Source organism: Fringilla coelebs (assembly GCF_963513975.1).
Source record: "Fringilla coelebs genome assembly, chromosome: 23".
NCBI lineage: Eukaryota > Metazoa > Chordata > Aves > Passeriformes > Fringillidae > Fringilla > Fringilla coelebs.
This window is the reverse complement of record NC_140049.1, coordinates 1,431,179-1,451,145: the sequence shown is the minus strand read 5'-3', so window position 1 is coordinate 1,451,145 and position 19,967 is coordinate 1,431,179. Positions and strand designations below refer to the sequence as shown.

Here is a 19,967-nt window from a genome sequence, read left to right as displayed (position 1 = left end):
GAACCACATGTCCACCTGCTCCTTTATTTCCCCACTTGCAGATCCCAATAAAAGCAATAAAACTCCCATTTAAAGCTGGGAGCCGAGGGATGGGGTGCAGGCTGTGGGTTGAGCGCCTGCAAAGCTGGACAGGCATTTTTGCCCTCTAAAGAAACAGGAACCAGCTCCTTCAGAAGGTAAAATCTGTGTGTGCTCCCCCTCCCCAAACAGTGCTTTAAAGACTAAAGATATCCCTGCACCCAGGGGCTGCAGCAGAGGCCGTGTGTGTTCTCATCCTGGCTCTGCCCAGCAACCTTTGGCCACAGGCAAGGAATCAGCAGGGGACAAAGCCAATCCCTGCCCCCGAGGCTGTGCTGGGACAGCCAGAGGCAGCACTGCAGGGTACAAGGAGCACATCTCACATCCCAGCTCCTTTCAGAGGATGCCGTGCTGAGAGCGGACACAAAGCCCAGGGAGCTGGAACGAGCTGTCTACGGAAACCTCCCAGGAGCCAGGCGTTTTAATTTATCATCATAATAACTTCTTTTCTTTTCCCTGCTGTTTAAAGGGTGTTTGTTCCACGTGCAGTGGTCCCACGGTGTCCTGCCACTCCTGCTCTGCCCCCAGTGCACCCAGGGCGGTGGGACGGGGTCGCTTTTCTTTGCGAGGCGCTTTTGGCTTCCACGATCACACAAACTGTAACAAGCTTTACAAGAAAACACTGGCAAGTCCCAAGGTTTGGCAGCAACCTTTCTCAGTGTGGGCCGAGGGCAGGAGGCTATCCCATCCCCTCCTCCTCCATCATACGTGTCCTTCAGCCTCTTCACCTTCAGCACCAGGAGTTTTCGGTCCTTTTCCGCACGCCGCCTTCTCCGCTGCTTTTTCCGCACCAGTTTTGCTGGCTGCTTCCTGCCAGACAGCAAATAAAACACACTGAGTTGGAGAGGGGAGAGGGAAGGGGCAGGCAAGAGACAGGGATGCTGGGAATAGGCTCAGGCAGTCCAGCCTGGAAGTGGAGAGGTAAAATTGCCCCCCACAACTCCCCCGTGCCCATCGAGCAGCGCAGCTCCCGCTGGTGGGTTCTGCTTCCTTGACTCAGTGGCTGGGAGAGGTTAAAGCTTTTGGTGTGGGAGCCCTGGGAATGATGTGACCCACCTGACCAGAAGCAGGGCACTGACACAGAGTGAGCCTGGATGGATGGATGGATGGATGGATGGATGGATGGATGGATGGATGGATGGATGGATGGATGGAAAGGGAAGAGAGGGATGAGGAGGTAAGGCAGCAGTGCCAGGGTGGAGATACAGGACTGAGCCATGGGTGCAGCCCATCAAGAGGGTGCAGGAGAGGAGCACTCAGGCACAGGGACGCCTTATGCCAGCTCCAGCAGTGACTGTGCCCGTCACAGCTGGCCACACAAGCCAAGCACAGTGCCAGCAGCTGCCCAGGCTGGCTCTGATCCTTGCCCGAGCCAGTTGCCCCAGCATGCTGCTCCCCAGGGGCTGCACCAGTCACTTAATCCACAGCCTCAACCTCCAGACACTGCTCCAGAAGAGGTGATACTAAAAATGACCCATGCAGATGGCTTGCAAAGCTGTGTCCTCTCTCGTTACAGTACAGCGGGTTTTGTTCAGTGGAATTTTGGATGAGAGCCTGTTCTGAGACAGCGATCTCTCCACCCAAGCACAGGAGCAGGTATTGCCTTACCAGCTTCAGGAAATCCACACTATCATGTCTCAAAATACTCCTGCCAGAGATGGAATGATACTTCATTTTACTGGCCACAGGAGATCAACAGTCACTAGCTGGGAGCAGCCAACTGAAGTACTAATGCCAGCCCTGTTATCAGCCCCTGTGAACTCACACTGCAAATGCTTTTATTGATAACTGAGCACCTGATGGCACCCTCTGCATAAGAGAGACCAAGAAGTAAAACACTTCTTCCCACTTCAGCAGGCTCTATCCCATCCTGACCTATAATTTAATCTATCCAGGCCCCATCCTCCATCCTGATCTCTAATTTAATTTGGTTTAATCCATCTCTTCTCATCACAAACCTGTGGAGCATCCCTCAGCAGAACCCTGGGTGGCCAGAAACGAGCAACACTCACCTTTGCATCCCTCTCTGCAAACTTTGTGAACATGTTGGCATAGATCCTCCGGTCCCTCTCGTTGTGCTCCTTGGTTTTCTTCTGGCACACAGAGATCTGGGATTTCGCTGCTTTGTTCTGGGGGTTCACTTCCAGCACTTTTTGAAAGTCACATTTGGCCAGCTCGAACTCGTTCATCAATAACCTGGCTTCACCCCTCCTGTACAAGCCTTTCTCGTTGTCCTGGTCCAACCCCAGAGCCTGGGAACACACACAGGTCTGTTAACATCTCTGAGCCCTCCCAAGAGATCCCCTACAGCTGAAGCCTCAATAAATCTGTCAAAATTAGGACAAGGTGGCTTCAAATCTCCAGAGCACTTGCATCTTGCTCGACAAAAATGGCCTCATCTCCATCAGCAGCTGAGAGATCATTAATATAGTTTTATTATCTCTTCTTAAAGTACCCCTGAGTGTGGCAGAGGTATTCCTTCTGACACGAAAAGAAATTTTAAAAAACTCCACCAAACTCTCAATGAGAACATGCAGGACAAGAGGATGCTTCATCCTCCAGGCTCATGCTGATGCCTCAGGACTTTAGCTTTTATAATTTTCATATATTTGTAATCCTGTAATTCTTTAGTGTATAACTCTAAACTCCATGCACAGTGTCAACTGCTGTTCTCCCATTTTGGTCAGACACAACAATTCCTCTCCAGGCCTGGAATCAAGGACACCTCACTGCCTCAGGCCCCAAGAGATGGAAACAAAAGGGAGTTGTGGGGGAGAAAACTTGGGGTAAATTACTTCATTACCTGAAGCTGTAAGTGGAAGATCAACCCCCAATATGAAAATGGCCGAGTGTAAACTCGTGACCCATTGTCCATTTTTTTGGGTGTAGCCCCTAAATGTCCCTCAAGGCCCTTCAATAAATATAAATGCTTTTTATTCCCTTAATTTTGTCTGGCCTCTGTGTTTAGGTAGCCTATAAAGGCATCAGTTTCTGGTGAGCCAGGGATGGCACCAGGGCACCCCTACCTTGTCACAGCACTCGACAGCCTTGGCGTACTCCCGCAGCTTCAGGTAGCACATGGCCAGGTTGAGGAAGGCAGCCAGCAGGAAGGAGTCAGAGGCTTTAGACTCCTTTTCAGACAAGCCATACTCCATCTCCAGCCAGGACACAATCTTCCCATACTGGATCACTGCCTGCAGGTACTTGCCTTCCTGAAAGGAGCAAAAACAGAGGCTCAGTGTGCCCCTGGAGTGTCCCGTGAGCAGGTGACAAGTGCCATGTGGGGTGTTCCATAAATACAGGGAAGGAGGAGGATCCCAACTCCTACAGAAGCAGCAGGTTTGGGGAAAGCTGAGCCAGAACAGTGGGGAGCTGGGATGCCCCAGCTGGGAAAGGGAATGCAAAGCCCCTCAGCGTTGGCCTGGGAAGGGTTTGATCTGCTGCCCTGCTGTGCAGGGAGCACACAGAGCCAAGGCAATGCTGGAAAGGGATGAGATACCTCAGGGAGCATCAAGGAGTGAGAAAAAGGCAGAGTGAGGGCAGGACTCACCTTCCCCAGCCCTGTCTGGCTTCTCTGACACTGATGGCTGCCAAATTCAGCCCCAGCTCCCCTCTGCCACCCCCAAGCTCACAAACCTTGAAGTACATCGTGCCCTTCTCCTTGACCACGGCCGCCTGCTCCAGCTTCTCCTTGGTGTCCATCTCCCACGACTCCTTGGCCTGCAAAGGAACACTTGGAGCACTCCCAGTGGAGCAGAGCAGCCTCCCCTGCCCCGGCAGGACCGTGCCACTCTCTGGGCCAGCGTGGTGACACTCAGGGCTCAGCAGGGCTGTACCACAGAGCCTGGGGACAGGTCCTGCCCCTGCTTTGGCCAGAGTGATGGCACAGGCAGGGGACCCATCCAGGGATGTGCAAATCCCATGGGCTTCTCCTGCACCCCATCCCCAGCCTCCTCACGGGCACAGCCAAGGGCTGGCAGCATGGGCCAGCTTTTATCTGTGCAGTCCAGGGGGGGGAAAAAAAAAAGAGGAAAAAATGGGGAAAAAAAAACTAAAAGGAAAAGAGAAAAAAATGGAGAAAAAAAGGAGAGAAAAAGCAGAAAAATTAGAAAAAGAAAAAAAATAGAAAAAAGGAAAAATGAGGAGAAAAGAGGAGAAAAGAAGAGAAAAAGGGAGGAAAAAAAGGAGAAAAAAGGAGGAGGAAAAAAAAGAAAAAGAAGACGGGAAAAAAAAAGAAGACGAAAAAATAATATTAAAATAAAAAGAAAGTACAAAAGGACAAGGTTAGGAACAAATAAGACACCCAGCCTTGGACCTCAGCCACAAGAATAAAACAAACCAACAGAGAAGAACAAATTGAGAACACGAAGCTCCTCGGTGACGTGTCCACTTCTGCAGGGGTTGGGCTGCAGCCACGCCAGGGACAAAGGCTGGAGGCTACACAGGCCCTGACATTCCTGCAGCCCAGGGAGGGACAGGAGCACCTCTGCCCTCACCTTCTCAAAGCTCTTCAGGGTCACCTCGTAGACCAGCTCCGCGTTCCCCTGGATGCCGAATTTTGGCTTCCCAGCCTCGCCAAAGCCGTACCTGCAGGGCAGGGGGAGGCTCTCAGAGAAGGGGGAAAACCTTGTTTTCAGCAGAGCTCACCCATAAAGGCACACCCAGATTGCCACCCAAGGCTTTCTAACATTTTGGGGACAGGGTGATGTTACTCTCCACGAGCAAAGGTCCCTGTGGATATGCAGTCAGTGCATATATTGGGAATCATCCCTCCTGGCTGCATCAAAGCCATCTTTTTACACAGCCTGGTCATTTCCAGGGAGACATTTCCATCTCAGACACTGGACTTGGCTAAAGCCCTTCAACCTGTTTTTTTTTAAAGCATCTCCATATTCCTGTTTACATGCCACTGGTCACCCCTGCTGCTCCTGCTGGTGTCCTCTGAGACTCTCCCAGGGAATTCTATTTTCAGGATCACCCTCTCCCACATGGGCTGGAAGCTGAGACCCGCTCAGCATCGCTGTGGAGATGCTCCTCACCGTGGGCTGAGGTAGAGGATGCAGTGCTCTCCCCTCTGCATCTTCTCCAGGGCCTTGTCAATGCCAATGGGGATGTCGTGGTCCTCCCCTTCGCCCACGACGAATTTCACGTCCTTGCAGTCGAACCTGCGGCCGCCACAGAATCCCTCCAGGTGAACTGCAGAGGGGAAAGAGGGCCAGGATGGCACCCAGAATCACCCAAAGGTGGGCTCCAAAGTGTCTTAGAAAGCATTTTATAAAGCATCTCTCCCAAAACTCAGCAGAGCCTGGAAGAGGGAATACCCAGGGCTGGGGGCAGCCTGGAGAAGAGGGATGGGGAGGGCTTGGGAACTTTGCTGAAAAGCAAGGCAGGCATATCTTGTCTAAGCAGGGACCAAACAACAGAAAAACATCGTGACTAATATGTTCCCCTCGTACTCAAGTGCACGAGTCAAGTCTTACTGGAACTGGATATTGCTCCTGGCACGGCGCCAGGCAGAGTTTATCACGGTGATTACAAATCTTCTATACTGTGCTATACTGCCTTGACTCCTGCCTCCAAAACAAGGCCACGTTCTCCTGACTCTGAGAACTCAAAGTACAAGATAAACTTTTTTATTTTTAATCTTCAACCAGGAGCCGTGCTGTTCCAGCCCCAGAGGCTGGCAGAAGCGCAGGCAGAGCGGACACTGGGTACCTGGCACATTCAGCACCTGGCTCTCCTGGCTGGCTTTCCACAGCAAGATTATTCTTTATTTATTCAAACCTGAAGACGTTCCAGGCTTTGGGGACGCTTTTACAACCTTTGCATTCTGCTTGCAGGGTAAAAGGCATACACACACAAGGAGGCAGGCATCAAGTAAAAGCAATTTCACAAGGAACTCCTACGTATTGTTGGGGAAAAAAAAAAAGCTAAAACAAACAACAACAACAAAAAAAGCTTTGTAAGTGGAAAAATTCCCAACTGTTCTTAAAGGTTTTGCAGCCTGCAAAGACATGAGCTTTACCTTTGTTTGAGGGGAACACAACCTGAGATGCTGCAGGGCACTGAGCATCCTGCTGTGGTGGCAGGTGAGGGGCAGGACAAGCGGGGTCCCAGAAACACCCATGAGGGTCTGGGCTCTGCACAGGAGAGCTGCAGCCTGGGCTGAAGGAAATTCGTGTCCATCCCCTGCCCTGGGACCCTCAGAAGTCCCTTAGGATGAGAGGCACAGACCAAGCCAGACCTGGCAGCCCCCACTGCAAGGGCGGGTCCAGCTGGCATAAGAGAACCCAAGGATGGGGCAGGATGCCAGGCTCTGCCTTGTCAATCCTCTCTTGCCACCAAAGCCATGCTGGGACTCAAGCAGAGGATGCTCAGGTGCTTGCCAACTCCCTGGGACACATCCTGCATCCATCACTGGTGCACAGTGACCACAGCAGTCAGGCTGCTGTGAGCCCACCCAGCTTGGGATGAGGACAAAAAGCAAATCCAGCTCCACCAGTGACAACCTCTGCTTTTGCACTACTCAAAAACCAAGCTGGCTGGCTTTTTAGGCACAGAAAATGTGGAAAATCCTGCCTAAAATACAGGTAAGCCAGCCACCCCACAGCCCTGTGCATCTCCCTGCACGTTCCTGGCCAGCACAGATCCCTAATCCCCGACCCCAAAAACAGCACTGCAGCTCCCCCACATCCCCTGTGGGATGTGCTGGTGATGGGAGGATCCACTTTGAAACAGGATGCACAAGGGGATGTTGTGATCCTTCCTTCCAAGGAGAGTTCTGCTCCGTTTTAATTGCACAGAAAATACACCGAGCACAGAGGGGAAAATCTCAGCTCGGGTTTCCAGGAGTGGATCAGCTGGTTCAGCCGCTCTTGGATTACAGAGAAAAAAAAGTCACTGAAGGAACATCACTCCGGTTGCAGCTCTGACTTATTGTTCTCTCAGTGCCTGCAGCGATTTTGTTTTTGAAGAGCTGAGAACAGAGTGTACTGAGTGCGGCTGGCACACGAACTTGATGTGCTGACAGCAATTTGTACTCAGATTAAAAACGGAGAAGGAGGAGGGGGGTGGGGGGAAAGGATGTAACAAAAGCTGGAATGCCAGATTTCAACTGCAGCACAGGTTTTAGGGACCAGAGCTGGGATTTAGGGTCTGTAAAACTTAAAGCCTCTAAAAACCCGGAGGTACTTGTTCCTGGAAGAGTGATTTATTCCAGCCTAATTCCAGCACCCCCCAAACTACACAGCTGAGGTAAACCATCACAGCCCTGCCCCAGGGTGGACTGCTGTGCCACCCCCAGCACAGTGACCACTGCCCAGACAGTGGAATTTGATTCAAAATCTCATTTTTCCCTAAAAGAAAGTCCTGTTAGAAGAACCAGTCAATTAAGCTTGGTAAACTCTCAGAACTCAGATTCAATTTCTCAGTTGATAAAGGGACTTTAGGATCGTTGTGAACAGGAGCTCTGGAATTAAGAAATGAAAGTAAACCTGTCCCATATGGAGCGAGCCCTGTGTGTGTGTCTGAGCATATCTTAGAAAGACAAAAACCCCAAACCCCTCTGCCCTCCCCTGCCCAGCCCCATGAAATGTCTGCTCCAGAAATGGGACCAGAAGAGGCAGAGCCCAGTGGGCTGTGAGCTCCTCATCCTCCCGTGCCAGCTGAGACCACCTCAGCCTCAGTCCCCTGCCATCAGCAGCCCTGTGGCCATAAGGGAAGGAAAGAGCCCCATTCTGTAAGAAATGTGATGAGACCCCCCCAAAAATACCACCAGCATTGGAATGAGGAGGCCAAAGAAACTGCTGAGCCTCCAAAGCACTTAGCAAGAGCTCAGAGGAGCATCCCCAGCTGCTCTCCAGCCCACCTGGCCCCTGGATGGGCATCACTGCATCCCACCAGCATGCACAGCCACCTTCAGCCTGTGCCCTGCCAGCAGCACTGCCAGGGATCAGCTCAGGACAGGGATCAGCTCAGGACTGAGCCCTGCTCGTCCCACCAGGGACCAGCACTCACTCTCCACGGTAGCGCCTTCGTTGGGGTTGGAGTAACCTTCCCCCTTCCTCTTGATCCTCCGGATTATTCCTCCATCCTCAAACAAGTCCTCGCCTTTGAAGTCAAGCAGCTCGACCTAAAAAATAATAAAGGAAGAGTGGGCAGAGAGTAGGGAAGGGGAAGGGAGAAGAGAAAAACAACAGAGAGCAGCAGTTCATCCCCTGGCTGCAGAAGCAAGCCAGATCATTCTCCTTTCAGCTGACGAGAAGTTGCCCATAAAACCCAGATCCAGACCACAGCAAAATACACAGGATTTATTAGAAACTGGGACACATCCAGTACCTGAAGCATAACACAAAGCAACAGCAAAAATAAGTTTATTGAACCTGTCAGGGTACAACACAGCTGCTGCTGCAAGATGCTTTCAAAGTCCCCCAGTGTGGGCAGGAGCTTCCCCTTCATCCTCTGGCGGGACCAGCTCTGACCCTCAGCTTAGTCCACACTTGACTTGGAGGGCCTGAGCCTTAATTTAGGACAGACTCCCCCCTCCTTCCATGTCCCAGTGAGCCCTGCCCAGGGAGCCCTCTGTGCCCAAAACTTAACTTTCCTACCAGCCCTCAGCACGAATGGTTTTTTAGCACCTGGAGGCATTCCCCAGCTGCTTTCTCCTTCCCATGTGCATGTAGAAACCAGGAATCTGCCCACTCCCCGCCCCAGCACCAGGACTCTGCTAAACTGGAGTTTCAGTCCCAGCCTTCCAGCTCAGACACACATTTCTGAGAAAGCCCTGGCAGCAGTTCCTGGAGCAGAGGGACACGTTTCAGGAATCCAAGTTGGGATGGTTTTTTTGTTGTTGTTGTGGATTTTTTTGTTGTTTGGGCTTTGTCTTTTCATTATTATTAATAATAATTAAAAAATTTTTATTTCTGAGATGGCAGGCAAGGCAGAAAGGAACAAGCTTGCTCATCCACACACCAGCTCACCAGCATTACTTGCCTCAAAAAAGAGGGTGGCATTGGAGGGGATTTTGGGGGCACTGCCAGCAGAGCCGTAGGCGTACTCGGGTTTGCAGAGCAAGTAGCAGATCTCTCCCTTCTTCATGGTGGCCACCCCAATGTCCCATGCCTTGATTACCTGACCTAGGAGAAAGGCAGGTGTCAGGCAGGAGGGAGAAAGCAGCAGCCCAGGAACAAAGCTGGCGCAGCAAGAAGGCACCCAAAACAACCCCACATTCACCAGTGCCTTAAGGCAGGGCTGACGCTGTCCAGCCCTCCTGCAGCAGGATCAGGGGTGACTCCAGGGGGATCCCACCCTCCACTATCCCAGGATGGACCCCTGGGCCAGCTCACCCTTGCCCAGGCTGAAGATGAAGGGCTCGTTCCGATCGCGGCTGGAGTCAAACTTCTTCCCGTTGGCCAGTTTGCCTTTGTAGTGCACATAAACCTTGTCTCCAATCATGGGACACTCACCCCCACTCCCAGGTCTCTTAATGATCTGAGAGAGAGAAACCAAACGTGAGCTGGGGCCATGGATGAATGTGGAAGGGGAGGGAGATAAGCACGCACTGGCATTTACATAAATACATTTATACATATGCACGTACACCCCAGTGCTGCCCTGAGTAACAGGAAGGAGCTATTCAGTCTGCCCCTAAATTTGCCCATCATCAGCTCCGAAAAACAAATCTCAAAGTGGAGCCACAGCAGTGGAGCTGGCCTGGGCTGGGAGCAGAGACCAGTCCACGCTGGGAGGATAAACACCAGGGCTCCAAAGCCGCGGCGAGGGCAGCTCCACTCGCTCGCTGTCCGTACACATTTTACTCACAGGGGTGTGTCAGTTCACTACTCACTCCTTGTCAACACTTTTTTCTGAAGGCTGCAGCCGGGAACAAGCAGTTCTCGAGCTGAGGATGGAGCAGGGGAGGATGCTATTCTTGGAGGAAAGGTCCTATTCAAGTGGAGAAGTGTAAGTGCTGAGGAGCAGAACTATCCAGAAATGGCCCTGAATATGAAAAAGGGGCTGTGGAGCAGACTGGATGACCTCAGTAATGTGCTCTTTCTAATGTTTGTGAGTCACACACAGAAATGCTTTGTGGATTTACAGCTAATAATCTGATTAGGAACACAATAGCAGTGAAATTCATGGAGCAGCCTGGGCCCACCAGCCTCAACCACCACGGCATTCTCCTTTACTCCAAGCAATGCTCATCCTCTTTGCCTTGGAAATGAAAGAATCAATCCTACAGCCCTGGAGCTGTGACCCTGGGGGCTGGGATGCAGCCCAGGGAGGTGACTGTGCACCCCAGAGTGCAGGAAGGCAGGACACTCTTGGCAGATCCCCCTCACCTTCAGAACCCCTCGGTCCTTGGATGGTGTGATGTCCTCCCCACGCTCAGCCAGAGCTGCTGCCTGCACCTCCCCTTCACTCTTGGTGGCCTCATCAGTGGTCATGGTCTCCCTGGACCTGGGGGGACACAGCACACACCCTGTCAGCCTGGCAGGACCACGGGAGGCCGTGGAAAGGAAAGGGTTTGTCACCCTGCATGGGAACACAGTGCACAAGCAAGCATTTTCCCCCAAAATTAAAGCAAACCCAACACCAAAAAAAATCCCAGCTATTTGGGTGGATAAAGAGAAAATTCATAGCAACAATCTGAGGAGCTGAGGGGTTTTTGGGCAAACTGCTGGAGGACTCTGTGCTCCCAAATGTCACCACATAAGCAGCCAAGGTGCCAGAAAAGCCACGTTTTCCATTGAACACAGACTTTTTCCAATGGTTCCTGGTGAAAAAAAGAATTGCCTACAGTTTCAAAAACATATTTCCTGATGATTTCCTTCAGACCATGGGGCTATTTTGGTAGCTGCACTGCTGGGCGACACATCATCAAGGAAACATGTGACGGAGAATTAGAAAGCGATGGGATTTTTAAGACATAAACCAGATCTATTAAAGCCACTGTAATTGTGAAACTTTCCCACAGTCTTCAGCGTGGAAGCTGATGTTAACCAGCAGGAGAAATCATTCATTTGGGGGATTCAAAAAGAGCAAAGAAAGGATGTTTTCAGCTCCAAGGAGAGATAAGTCGTGCTGCAAGAAGAATTGCTTTCCTCGCACCCGGGTGGAAAGGGAAGGACTGGAGCCTGGCCCCCCCAGCACAGGAAGCCACTGAGACACAAAGAGCCCTGAAATGGAAGAAGCAAAGAGAAAAATAAGGGAACTACTTGTTGCAAAGCTCAATTATCACAGTCTTTTGGGTGATATTTAATGGGATCCTGCTCCCTTTGCTCTGCGCTGCTGGGGTTTCAGATGGGAACATCTTTTAAAAAAAGCATTAAAAAGCAAAGCAACACGTGGTGAGAGCCATTACCTCACAGGTATTGATAGGAAAACGTGCCATGGGCTACTTTGGAAGAAATGTTTGATGATGTGGGTGGTGAAGCACCGGTTACCCAAAAGGGTAATGGATGTCCAATTCCTGGGAACATTTGGGTGAGTTTGGACAGAGCCCTGAGCAACCTGGCTGGACTAGATGGCCTTTAAAGTTTCCTTCCAATGCAAACCTTTCCATGATTCAATGATTTGGGTGCTGGGATGGTCTCCAAGCCACCACAGCCTTCCTCTCAGAGAGGAGTGAGGAGGAGGTGATGCCCATCCCAGCACGGGCACGGCATCAGCTCAGGACCTCCCAGCACAGATCCTGTGCAGCACCAGGGACACATCATCCATCACCCACCCATAAGGACCAGGAGAAGCCCGAGGAGCAGCAAAGCTTGCCCAAGCATCACCACCTTGAGGGGACAGAACCTCCCCAGCTCCACCCAGCAGCCAGGGCTGGGATGCAGGAGACGGACAGGGAGGTGCTGGCTCCGGCTTGCCGCTCGCTAAATCCCACCAAGAGACATCTAAAAATACACCCCACGCATCCTTCTCATTATTTTTCTACGTAAGCAATTAGAGGAGTCATCCAGGGAAGCTGGCCAAGGCGGGCGGGAGGGGAGAGCTCTGCGTCAGCAGCCCTGGGAGGGAAGGAGCCGCAGGAGCCAGCCCTGGAGATGTGGCCCACGTTAGGAAAGAGCTCCCGGCTCCCCCGGCCAGCACAGACGGCTCCAAGTAGGTTAGAGAAAAGAGTGCACTGCTCCCACTTATCTCCCATTTGGAGCGACAGGAGGAGGCTGGCCAGGGGCCAAAATCCCAATTAATTTGAAACAAACAGTTGTAGGGCAAAAAAAAAAAAATCTGCTACTCCCTGAGGTTTAAATAGAGAGCAGGCAGGGATGTCACCGAGCACAGCAAGCTTGCTGCTGGTGTCAGAGCCTGAATCTTCTTGTTTGTACACTCTGGATACAGGGAGGGCATTAATTAATTACTCTGTGCAAAAGCCCCCGGGTGTTTCTGACACCCCAAGCAGATCCTGCTTTCCCATTGCTGCTACTACCCACAGGATTAATGTTGCAAGTCTGTAAATGAAGCCAGGACAAACCATCCTCTCTCCTCTGAACATCCACACTGCTCATTTCCCTGGGATACAAACATGGATGGGTCGCAGAAGCACAGAAATAAATAAAAACAAGCCTTTTAATTTAACAATTCCCTCTCCACACAGGTCTTGCTGTCTCCCAACACTGAGGAATAGGTGAAAATTCAGAGGGGAGAATGGGATGCAGATGTTTGACCCTGGGCTGAGGACAGACAGGTATCACACATGCTAGGGTTTCACCAACCACAGGATCCCCAGCCCCGTTTTCCTAGAAATCGGCATACCGGGAATTTGCCAGCTCCAAATGGAAACTTCATGTTGCAGATCCCTCCCAGAGGCTCCCAGGAGGGGAAAGGGATGGGGAGCAGCAAGGCTGGGCAGGGTTTTGAGGCGTCTCACCTTGCCACCATGCAATCCTTGGAGAAGGTTTGAAGGTGCAGGGAGAGTCCAGGTCCCGAGACACAGCGGGGAAATACCTGGTAAGAAGAGAGGGGGGAAAAAAGAAAAAAGGATGAAAAAACCACACAGGCTTTTTTAATTCTAAAATAAGATTTCAGAAGAAGAAGGGGGAACAGAGCAGTTTTGAGCCACAGATCTTGCTCCACCATGATCAGAAATGGGTGATGAAGACTATGGCCAAAACCTGTTTTGACTTGCTGTTTCCACAAAACAGCATCTTACCATCAGCTTTACAAAAAACAAACCAAGGCTATATCCTGTCCAACTGTTTCACTGGGATGAAAATTAACAGGACGAAAAAATAAGAGTTGGCTGCTCTGGGGTTTGTTTTTTAAGACCCGCTTAGCACAAAGCACTTTCACTTCCACAGCACCACAACAGCCCTAAAAGCTTCAGATTGCAACACAGGAGGGAGTTTCTTGAAAATGCAAAGGTCAGGCTTGAAAAAAACAAATCTGAACGCACAGCAGGGGGATGTGGGGCCCTGGATCCTGGTGATCATCACCCCAGATCCCAGATCCCAGCCCCTTGGAAAACCCCAACCCCACAGGGCTGCACATGCATCCCCCAGCCCCAGCACAGACTGATCATGAAGAATAACCCAATTAGTGCAGCAGCTGACTCTCTCCACTGTCCCACAGTGGACTGCTTCCCCTTCCATCACAAACTGGTTTTTTCTAATAAAATCCCTTCTTGCTGAGCAAGCTGTGCCTGTGCAGCAGCAGAGGGAAGAGCAGAGCAGTGATTTCTCCTGGATGCTTTAAGACACCTCAGGGCCAGCCTGCTGAGCAGAGACCAAGGAAGGTGATGGTAATGAGTTAAAATTGGGATTTCTAACAAAATATGACCTTCCTAAGGTGGACAAGCAGCTCCACATAATCCTCAGCTGCATCCCAACACACCTAGACATTGAGTGCCATGTCTCACACAGTTAATTAATTTTTTTTCGTTTTTTTAAATCCTGGCCACCTGACTTTCTCCACCTCCTTCAAAATAAACAGGGAAGCCATAAAATTGAAACTATTGTTCACCAGCTAAGAGCTCCCATGGATCAATTTACTTCCTAGCCTGCACGTTGTGCAAGCAGCCAACACCCCGGCAGGCCAGGCACAGCAGCTCCTGTTCCAGCAAAAAACCAAAATGCAAACAGAGCTGCTTGGATTGCCCAGCACCCTGAGGGACACTTCAGAGAGGGATGCAGTCCCAGACACCTCCCAAGGACCACCAGGTATCTGCCTATGAGCAGAAAAGCACCATCAGGGGAAGGTTTTAAAACAATTAAGAGGATAACAAAGTGAAAAAGAAAACTGAGTGCAGCTCACCTAAATAGAGCAGTGGATGCTCCCATCACATTGACTGCATCATTCTGCCTAGCTAATGCTTTTAAGCTTCTGAAATGGTTTTATTTAAGGTTCAAGTCATAACTAATTGATTAAAAAAAAAAAAAGTGGGATAAGAGGCTGTTCCTCAGCTGCAGTGAGAGGAACAAGTGAGCAGGATGGGTCACTAACCTTGCCAGAATAAATATCTCAGGCAAAAGCAAGATGGGTTCAGTGTCTCTGCATCCCCTGGGGTGAGGTGAACAGGCCCATGCCAGCAACACACAAAAGACTTTCAGAGAGGAGTGGTTTTATCCCCCCAGTTCACAATATAAACCCATTAAAAAGAATCTGGCCCTTCTGCTGGTTTTCTAGCAAGGAAATGCTTGCTTGGCTTTCCCAGGTCACTTCAAAATAAAAAAAAATAAATAAAATCAGAGGGATAAAGCTGCTCTGAGCTCTCTTGTGAGCAGCCTGTGGTCCATCTCCTCCAGAGTGGGTACCCACAGACACAACACCCTCCACTTCCATCTCAAAGGGAATTAAGAAAAAAGGCAGCATTTTCTTTTCTCCTCCCTTATTTTGAAGGATAAACTCACACCAGGGAAAACAAAATCCACAGACAGGGATGGGTGGCTGCTGTCCCCAGGGGAGAAGGTGCCAGGGGCAGCCTGAGGCTGAGGATTCTGCACAGAGATGCTCTGCAGCTCCTTTCCCACCTGCCCCTAGCAAGGATTTCAGCTGCTTCCACCAGAAAAATCACAGCAAGCCTCTGCCACAGGAACAGACCCTCAAAACACTGGAAAAACCAGGAATGCCCACAGTCTCTGCTCTGCATCAGCAGGGAGAGGCAGCAGCCTGCACCTATCCTCTCCTGAGGGGCTAAAACAACATAATCCAGGAAATATAGTAATAATGAGGGTGTCAAGAGCTGTTCCACACCTGAGCTTCCTGGGAGATGCCTGGCAGGGAGGCCAAGCACCCCAACAAGCTCAGAGGCTGTAATATATAGACATGAAACAGTGGGGAATGCAACCTCCTCCTTCATAAATTGGGATTATGTAACTGGACAGGGAAAGAAAATAATAATATAGCCAAGCAGGTTATATAAACCATCTGTAAAATGTGAGAAAGTACTTGACATCCCACTACCCACTCCTTGGCACCCTCTCACTGGGTTTTCTGCCACCAAAAATGAGCGAGGTCCTTGCAGTTGTGTTTTCTCCTCTGGTCAAAACAAGCAGGGACGACAGACCAGCTGGGCTTTTGGAATTAAACATTCCACCTCTGGCTGTTAAATGGGAAGTTTCCCTCCCCATACAGCACACCAAGTGAAGTCCAAGCCCTCCACAGGCGACTCAGAGCAGCCTCCTGGCAGCAGCTACACCAGTGCTGAGCAAATTGAATTTCAAGTGACAGTTTGGGGGGGACTAAAATAAACACAAAACAGAAATAAACAAGAAACTCCTTGTTTGCCAATTCTGTTTTAATTTAGCCTTTCCTCCAGTATAGATGTGGCAATTAAACTTGGATTTATATAATTTTTTGTTGTTTGTTTCTAAAAACATCTCACTGCTCGGATTTGGGGTTTTCTCCAAGGAATTTGCAGCCAGGTGACCCCTGGCAGGGGGAACGCTGGGTTTGATGATTTATCCCCAGAAATGAGGGCTCAGCAGCACCTGGAGCATCCCCAGGGGGGAATCCCCAGCTCAGCATCCAGCCCTGCCAGCAGCAGCTCTGGCACCCAGAAATAACCCAGCACCCAAGACCATCTGCACCAGGGGCCTATAAATGCCAAATTATTTTGGGCAAACAGCAATTCCCAGCGCAAGCAGCCTGCTCTGGTGCCAAGGGAGGATTTCTTGGAGAAGCATCACAAGAGGACAAACTGCAGGAGGGGACTGGGGTGGCACTGCCACGGCTGGAGACGCTGCGAGGGGCAGACCAGGGGTTTGGGGACAATGCTGCAGCCCCTGGCAGCACAGGGGTGAGGACAGGCTCTGACACACACACTGGAGGGCATCCCCTGGGCTGGGGAGGGAGGCTGCATCCCACCTGGGCTCCTTTTTGGGACTGTGGCACATCCCAGGAACGATGCTCTTTGCCAGGCTCGTTTTAGTCAGCGGTTAAATTCAATGTAAATCAAAAAGTACTTGCAATGAGAGTATTTTTCCATCTAGGAGGAATACTGCTATTTACAAAGATGGGACACTGCAGGTAGAGGATGATTTAACTGCAGTCCCCCACAGTCCTGACTCTTCTTTTCTGACAGTCACTTTCCTATTATTTTCCTTATTTTCCAATGCACTCTCTTGCAAAATCAGAAATCCTTACTAATCACAATTACTAGTTATGGAAAAAGCCTGTCAGCTCCATGAAAAACAAGTTACATGAACAACTTGTACGTTGGAGCACTCGTGGCCACTTCTATACACCCACAAGCACAGAGCACTAAAATAATAAAAAAATCCTCACTAAGTAATATCTATTTCCCTGTAATGTGCACAGGATCAGGAGGAGCTTCACAGCTCCCTCAAGGGGCTGCAACAACTTTATATAAATTCATGTAACCGAGAGAGACTATAAAATAAAATTGATATAAAATAGTATAAAATGAGAAGTATCTGAGGACAAACTATTTTTTAAACTATTTACAAAATATTTTTCCCCTGAGCTAGTCTGGGAGCTGCAGCCAGCCCGAGGAGGTCTTGGTGCCAAGCATCTCAAACCTTCCAGCAAACTTTCTCCTTCTGCAAGCAGGTAATTAATTAAAACATACATAACTACACAGCAGTGATGTTCCTGAGGGATGCTTTTTACTCAGGAATTGTCCTTATTTTTTGGTTCATCCTAGCAGGAAGGAAGGTGCTCTAACAGTGCTGGGAAAGGACCTCATCATGACTGAAGTGTGTGCTGGGCAAACACAGCCTTGGGAAGATGAGGTTATTTGCATTTATTTAAAAAAAAAATTAAAAAGCCAGATACAGGCTCTGCCAGACGTATTTAATGATTTTCTTCTCTCCAGCCCTTCAAGACAGGGGAGGAGGCAGGAGGGAGGCAGCTTGCTCATGTTTTAAAGGAAGCAGCAATTTGTGCTTTCAACTTTTTTTTAACTTTTAATGCCGGTTCCCAGGCTGGCTTTGATATCCCAGTGATGTCCCCAAACCCACCTGAAGTTTAACAGCTCCTTAGGGTGAGACACTGTTTAAACTCTGTCTTTAAAAACACAAAGTATCAGCTCCTGGCTTTTTTGTTTTTTTAAAGGGTACTTTTGTTTTTAAGGGTACTTTTATTTGCACCGGTGGGGGCAGAAATTCGGTGCAGCTTTGGAGGCTCGGCTGGAAGCTGCAGCCTGGGGACACACCGATGTCAGACACATCTCCTACGAGTTCCTACAGCCCATTGTGTAAAACTCAGTTTCCTGGGAAGAGCAAGCTCACTCGAACGTGCCTTTTAAAAACAGAAGTTCTGCAAGAGTTTTTATGCCCGGAGAGGAGGGGAAAAATCGCAGAAACTTTTTGAAAAAATCACATTTACCTCGTGCAGCCACTTCTACCTGCTGCCAAGGGCTGTGCGCAGTGATGCACACACCCCGCGGGGTCTCTCCGCTCGGGGCTGACAGAAGAAGCGCTCCGGGAGCCCCGCCTGGGGCCGGGAGAAGCGGAATCCGCCCGGGCAGCGGCGGCGGCGGCGGCAGCCCGGGATGTACCGGAGCATCCCCACGGGAACTCCTGCCGGCACCTCGGGAGCTCCACGGGGCACCAACCCCCGCGGACGCCACCATCCCCATCCCCATCCCCATCCCCATCCCCAGCGCCCCTTCCCCACTCGGGTGGCCGCTGTCCCCCGCGTGTCCCCAGCGGGGTCCCCAGCCCCGCGCTGCCGCTCGCTCACGCACCGCCCGATCCCGGGCAGTCCCGCAGCCCCACGCGGGGTGTGGCGGCAGCGCAGAGCCGCTCGCGGGGCTCCCCGGCCCGCGGGTCCCACCTGTCGCCGGGGCTGTCGCCGGGGCTGTCGCCGGGGCTGTCGCCGCTGTCGCCGCTGTCGCCGCCGCCCGGCTCCGACAGCCCCGCGCGCCCGCCCGGCCGGGCCGCCCCGCCCCGCGCCCCGCGCCCCGCCCTGCTCGCGTCTCATTGGCTGTACTGCCTGCCCGTCTCCAAGTCCCACCTTGCCATTGGCTGCGGCGGAGGCGGTATGCAAATCAGAGCGTTGTGCCCGCGCGTTCCCCCGGGTGGCACCGGCGGGAGCGGGGACGGGGACAGGGAGAGGGACAGGGACAGGGACAGGGACAGGGACAGGGACAGCGACAGCGACAGGGACAGGGACAGGGACAGGGACAGGGACAGGGACAGCGACAGGGGCAGGGACAGCGACAGGGACAGCGACAGGGACAGGGACAGCGACAGGGACAGGGACAGGGACAGCGACAGCGACAGCGACAGGGACAGCGACAGCGACAGCGACAGGGACAGCGACAGGGACAGCCCGCCCCGGGAAGGGCCCCGGGCTGCTTGACCCCCTGCCATGCCCCGGGGCTCAGCTCCATGCAGCGCAGCGCTCCTCGCCCCCGGGCTGTCCCAACCCCGCAAGGACAGCCCAGTCCCGCAGGTGTCCCCGAGGTGCCCCGGAGGTGCCTTCGTTCCCCCCAGCTGCCCAGGGGCAGCCCAGTCCCTCGCAGCTCCTCCGGGAGGTACAGGAAGCACCGCGCTGGAGAGTGAAAATTGCCTCATAGCTGGGGACAGAGCTGCGGGTTTGGCGGACAGAGCGGCTGCTGGAACACGGAGAAATGTTCCAGTTCGGGATAAAAGAATTAAGATTTTTGTCAAGAGCTGCCTCAAGAATACCCCCCCCGCCCCGAGATTAGAAATCAGGGCTTTTGTGATTAAACATCTCATCCCTGCTCATTGCTGCAGCGCCTGAGCCAATGGGGGCAACAAAATTTGGGGGCAGATTTAAATTGGGACATCTCTGAGTGTTTTTATAAAGTGGTCATTTTTTTTAGCAGGTTTGTGTTGTACTGAGTGCCCACAGCTCCCAACCTGCGCCCTCGTTCCCACAGGCTGATCCAATAAAACCTTCAGGGCCAGGCTGAAGGCAGCGCTGCATTGGTGGGTGCTTTCTCACAGGTCTGCTCTATATGCTGAGTTTCATTGCCCCAGCTGTAATTTAGACATTGGTGTCACTCATCAGAAATAGAGTGAAAATTAAAGCCCACTTTAGAAAAGAAAAAAAAAAAATTGTTTTAATGACATTTAATTTATCCCCCTCTAAAATAACCCGGGTGAATCTTGCATCTGGTTTCAAACATTTCCCTCCCGGCTTTAAATTTCCAAGAGCTTTACATATTCATTTAAAAAACAAAATTGAGATACTGTGGGTTTGCAATACCAGGAAAACCCACAGCATAATTCCATCAGGCCCCTGAGATAACACCAAAACCCTGAAAAACCTCACAGGACCAATGGCAGCAACGAGGGGGGTCAGCCTGGTCGGTCCTTGTTCTACAAAAATGATAAATTGGTTTGTTTGCATAGAAAGCACCCCCAGAAAAATGCATGGGAATAAAGATCAGAGTTGGCTTTTTAGAAAATAAAAGACATCTTCCAAATCACTGCTCTGCCAGGGCCAGACCCCTCAGC

The 19,967-nt window shown here is 51.2% G+C and overlaps 1 protein-coding gene across 1 annotated transcript; it reads right to left on the bottom strand.

The window, feature by feature from the left end:
- Nucleotides 1-644: 644 nt before the first annotated feature.
- On the bottom strand, nt 645-18,477 carry FKBP5 (FKBP prolyl isomerase 5). The gene is made up of 12 exons (XM_084220554.1): nt 18,316-18,477; nt 12,950-13,026; nt 10,419-10,536; nt 9,423-9,567; nt 9,070-9,212; nt 8,095-8,209; nt 5,118-5,274; nt 4,575-4,665; nt 3,715-3,798; nt 3,105-3,290; nt 2,091-2,330; nt 645-888 (listed from the first exon to the last, which is right to left on the bottom strand). The coding sequence occupies exons 1-12, from the start codon at nt 18,460-18,462 to the stop codon at nt 781-783; spliced, it is 1,611 nt and encodes a 536-aa protein (XP_084076680.1). The 5' UTR covers nt 18,463-18,477; the 3' UTR covers nt 645-780.
- Between the last annotated feature and the right edge of the window lie 1,490 nt (nt 18,478-19,967).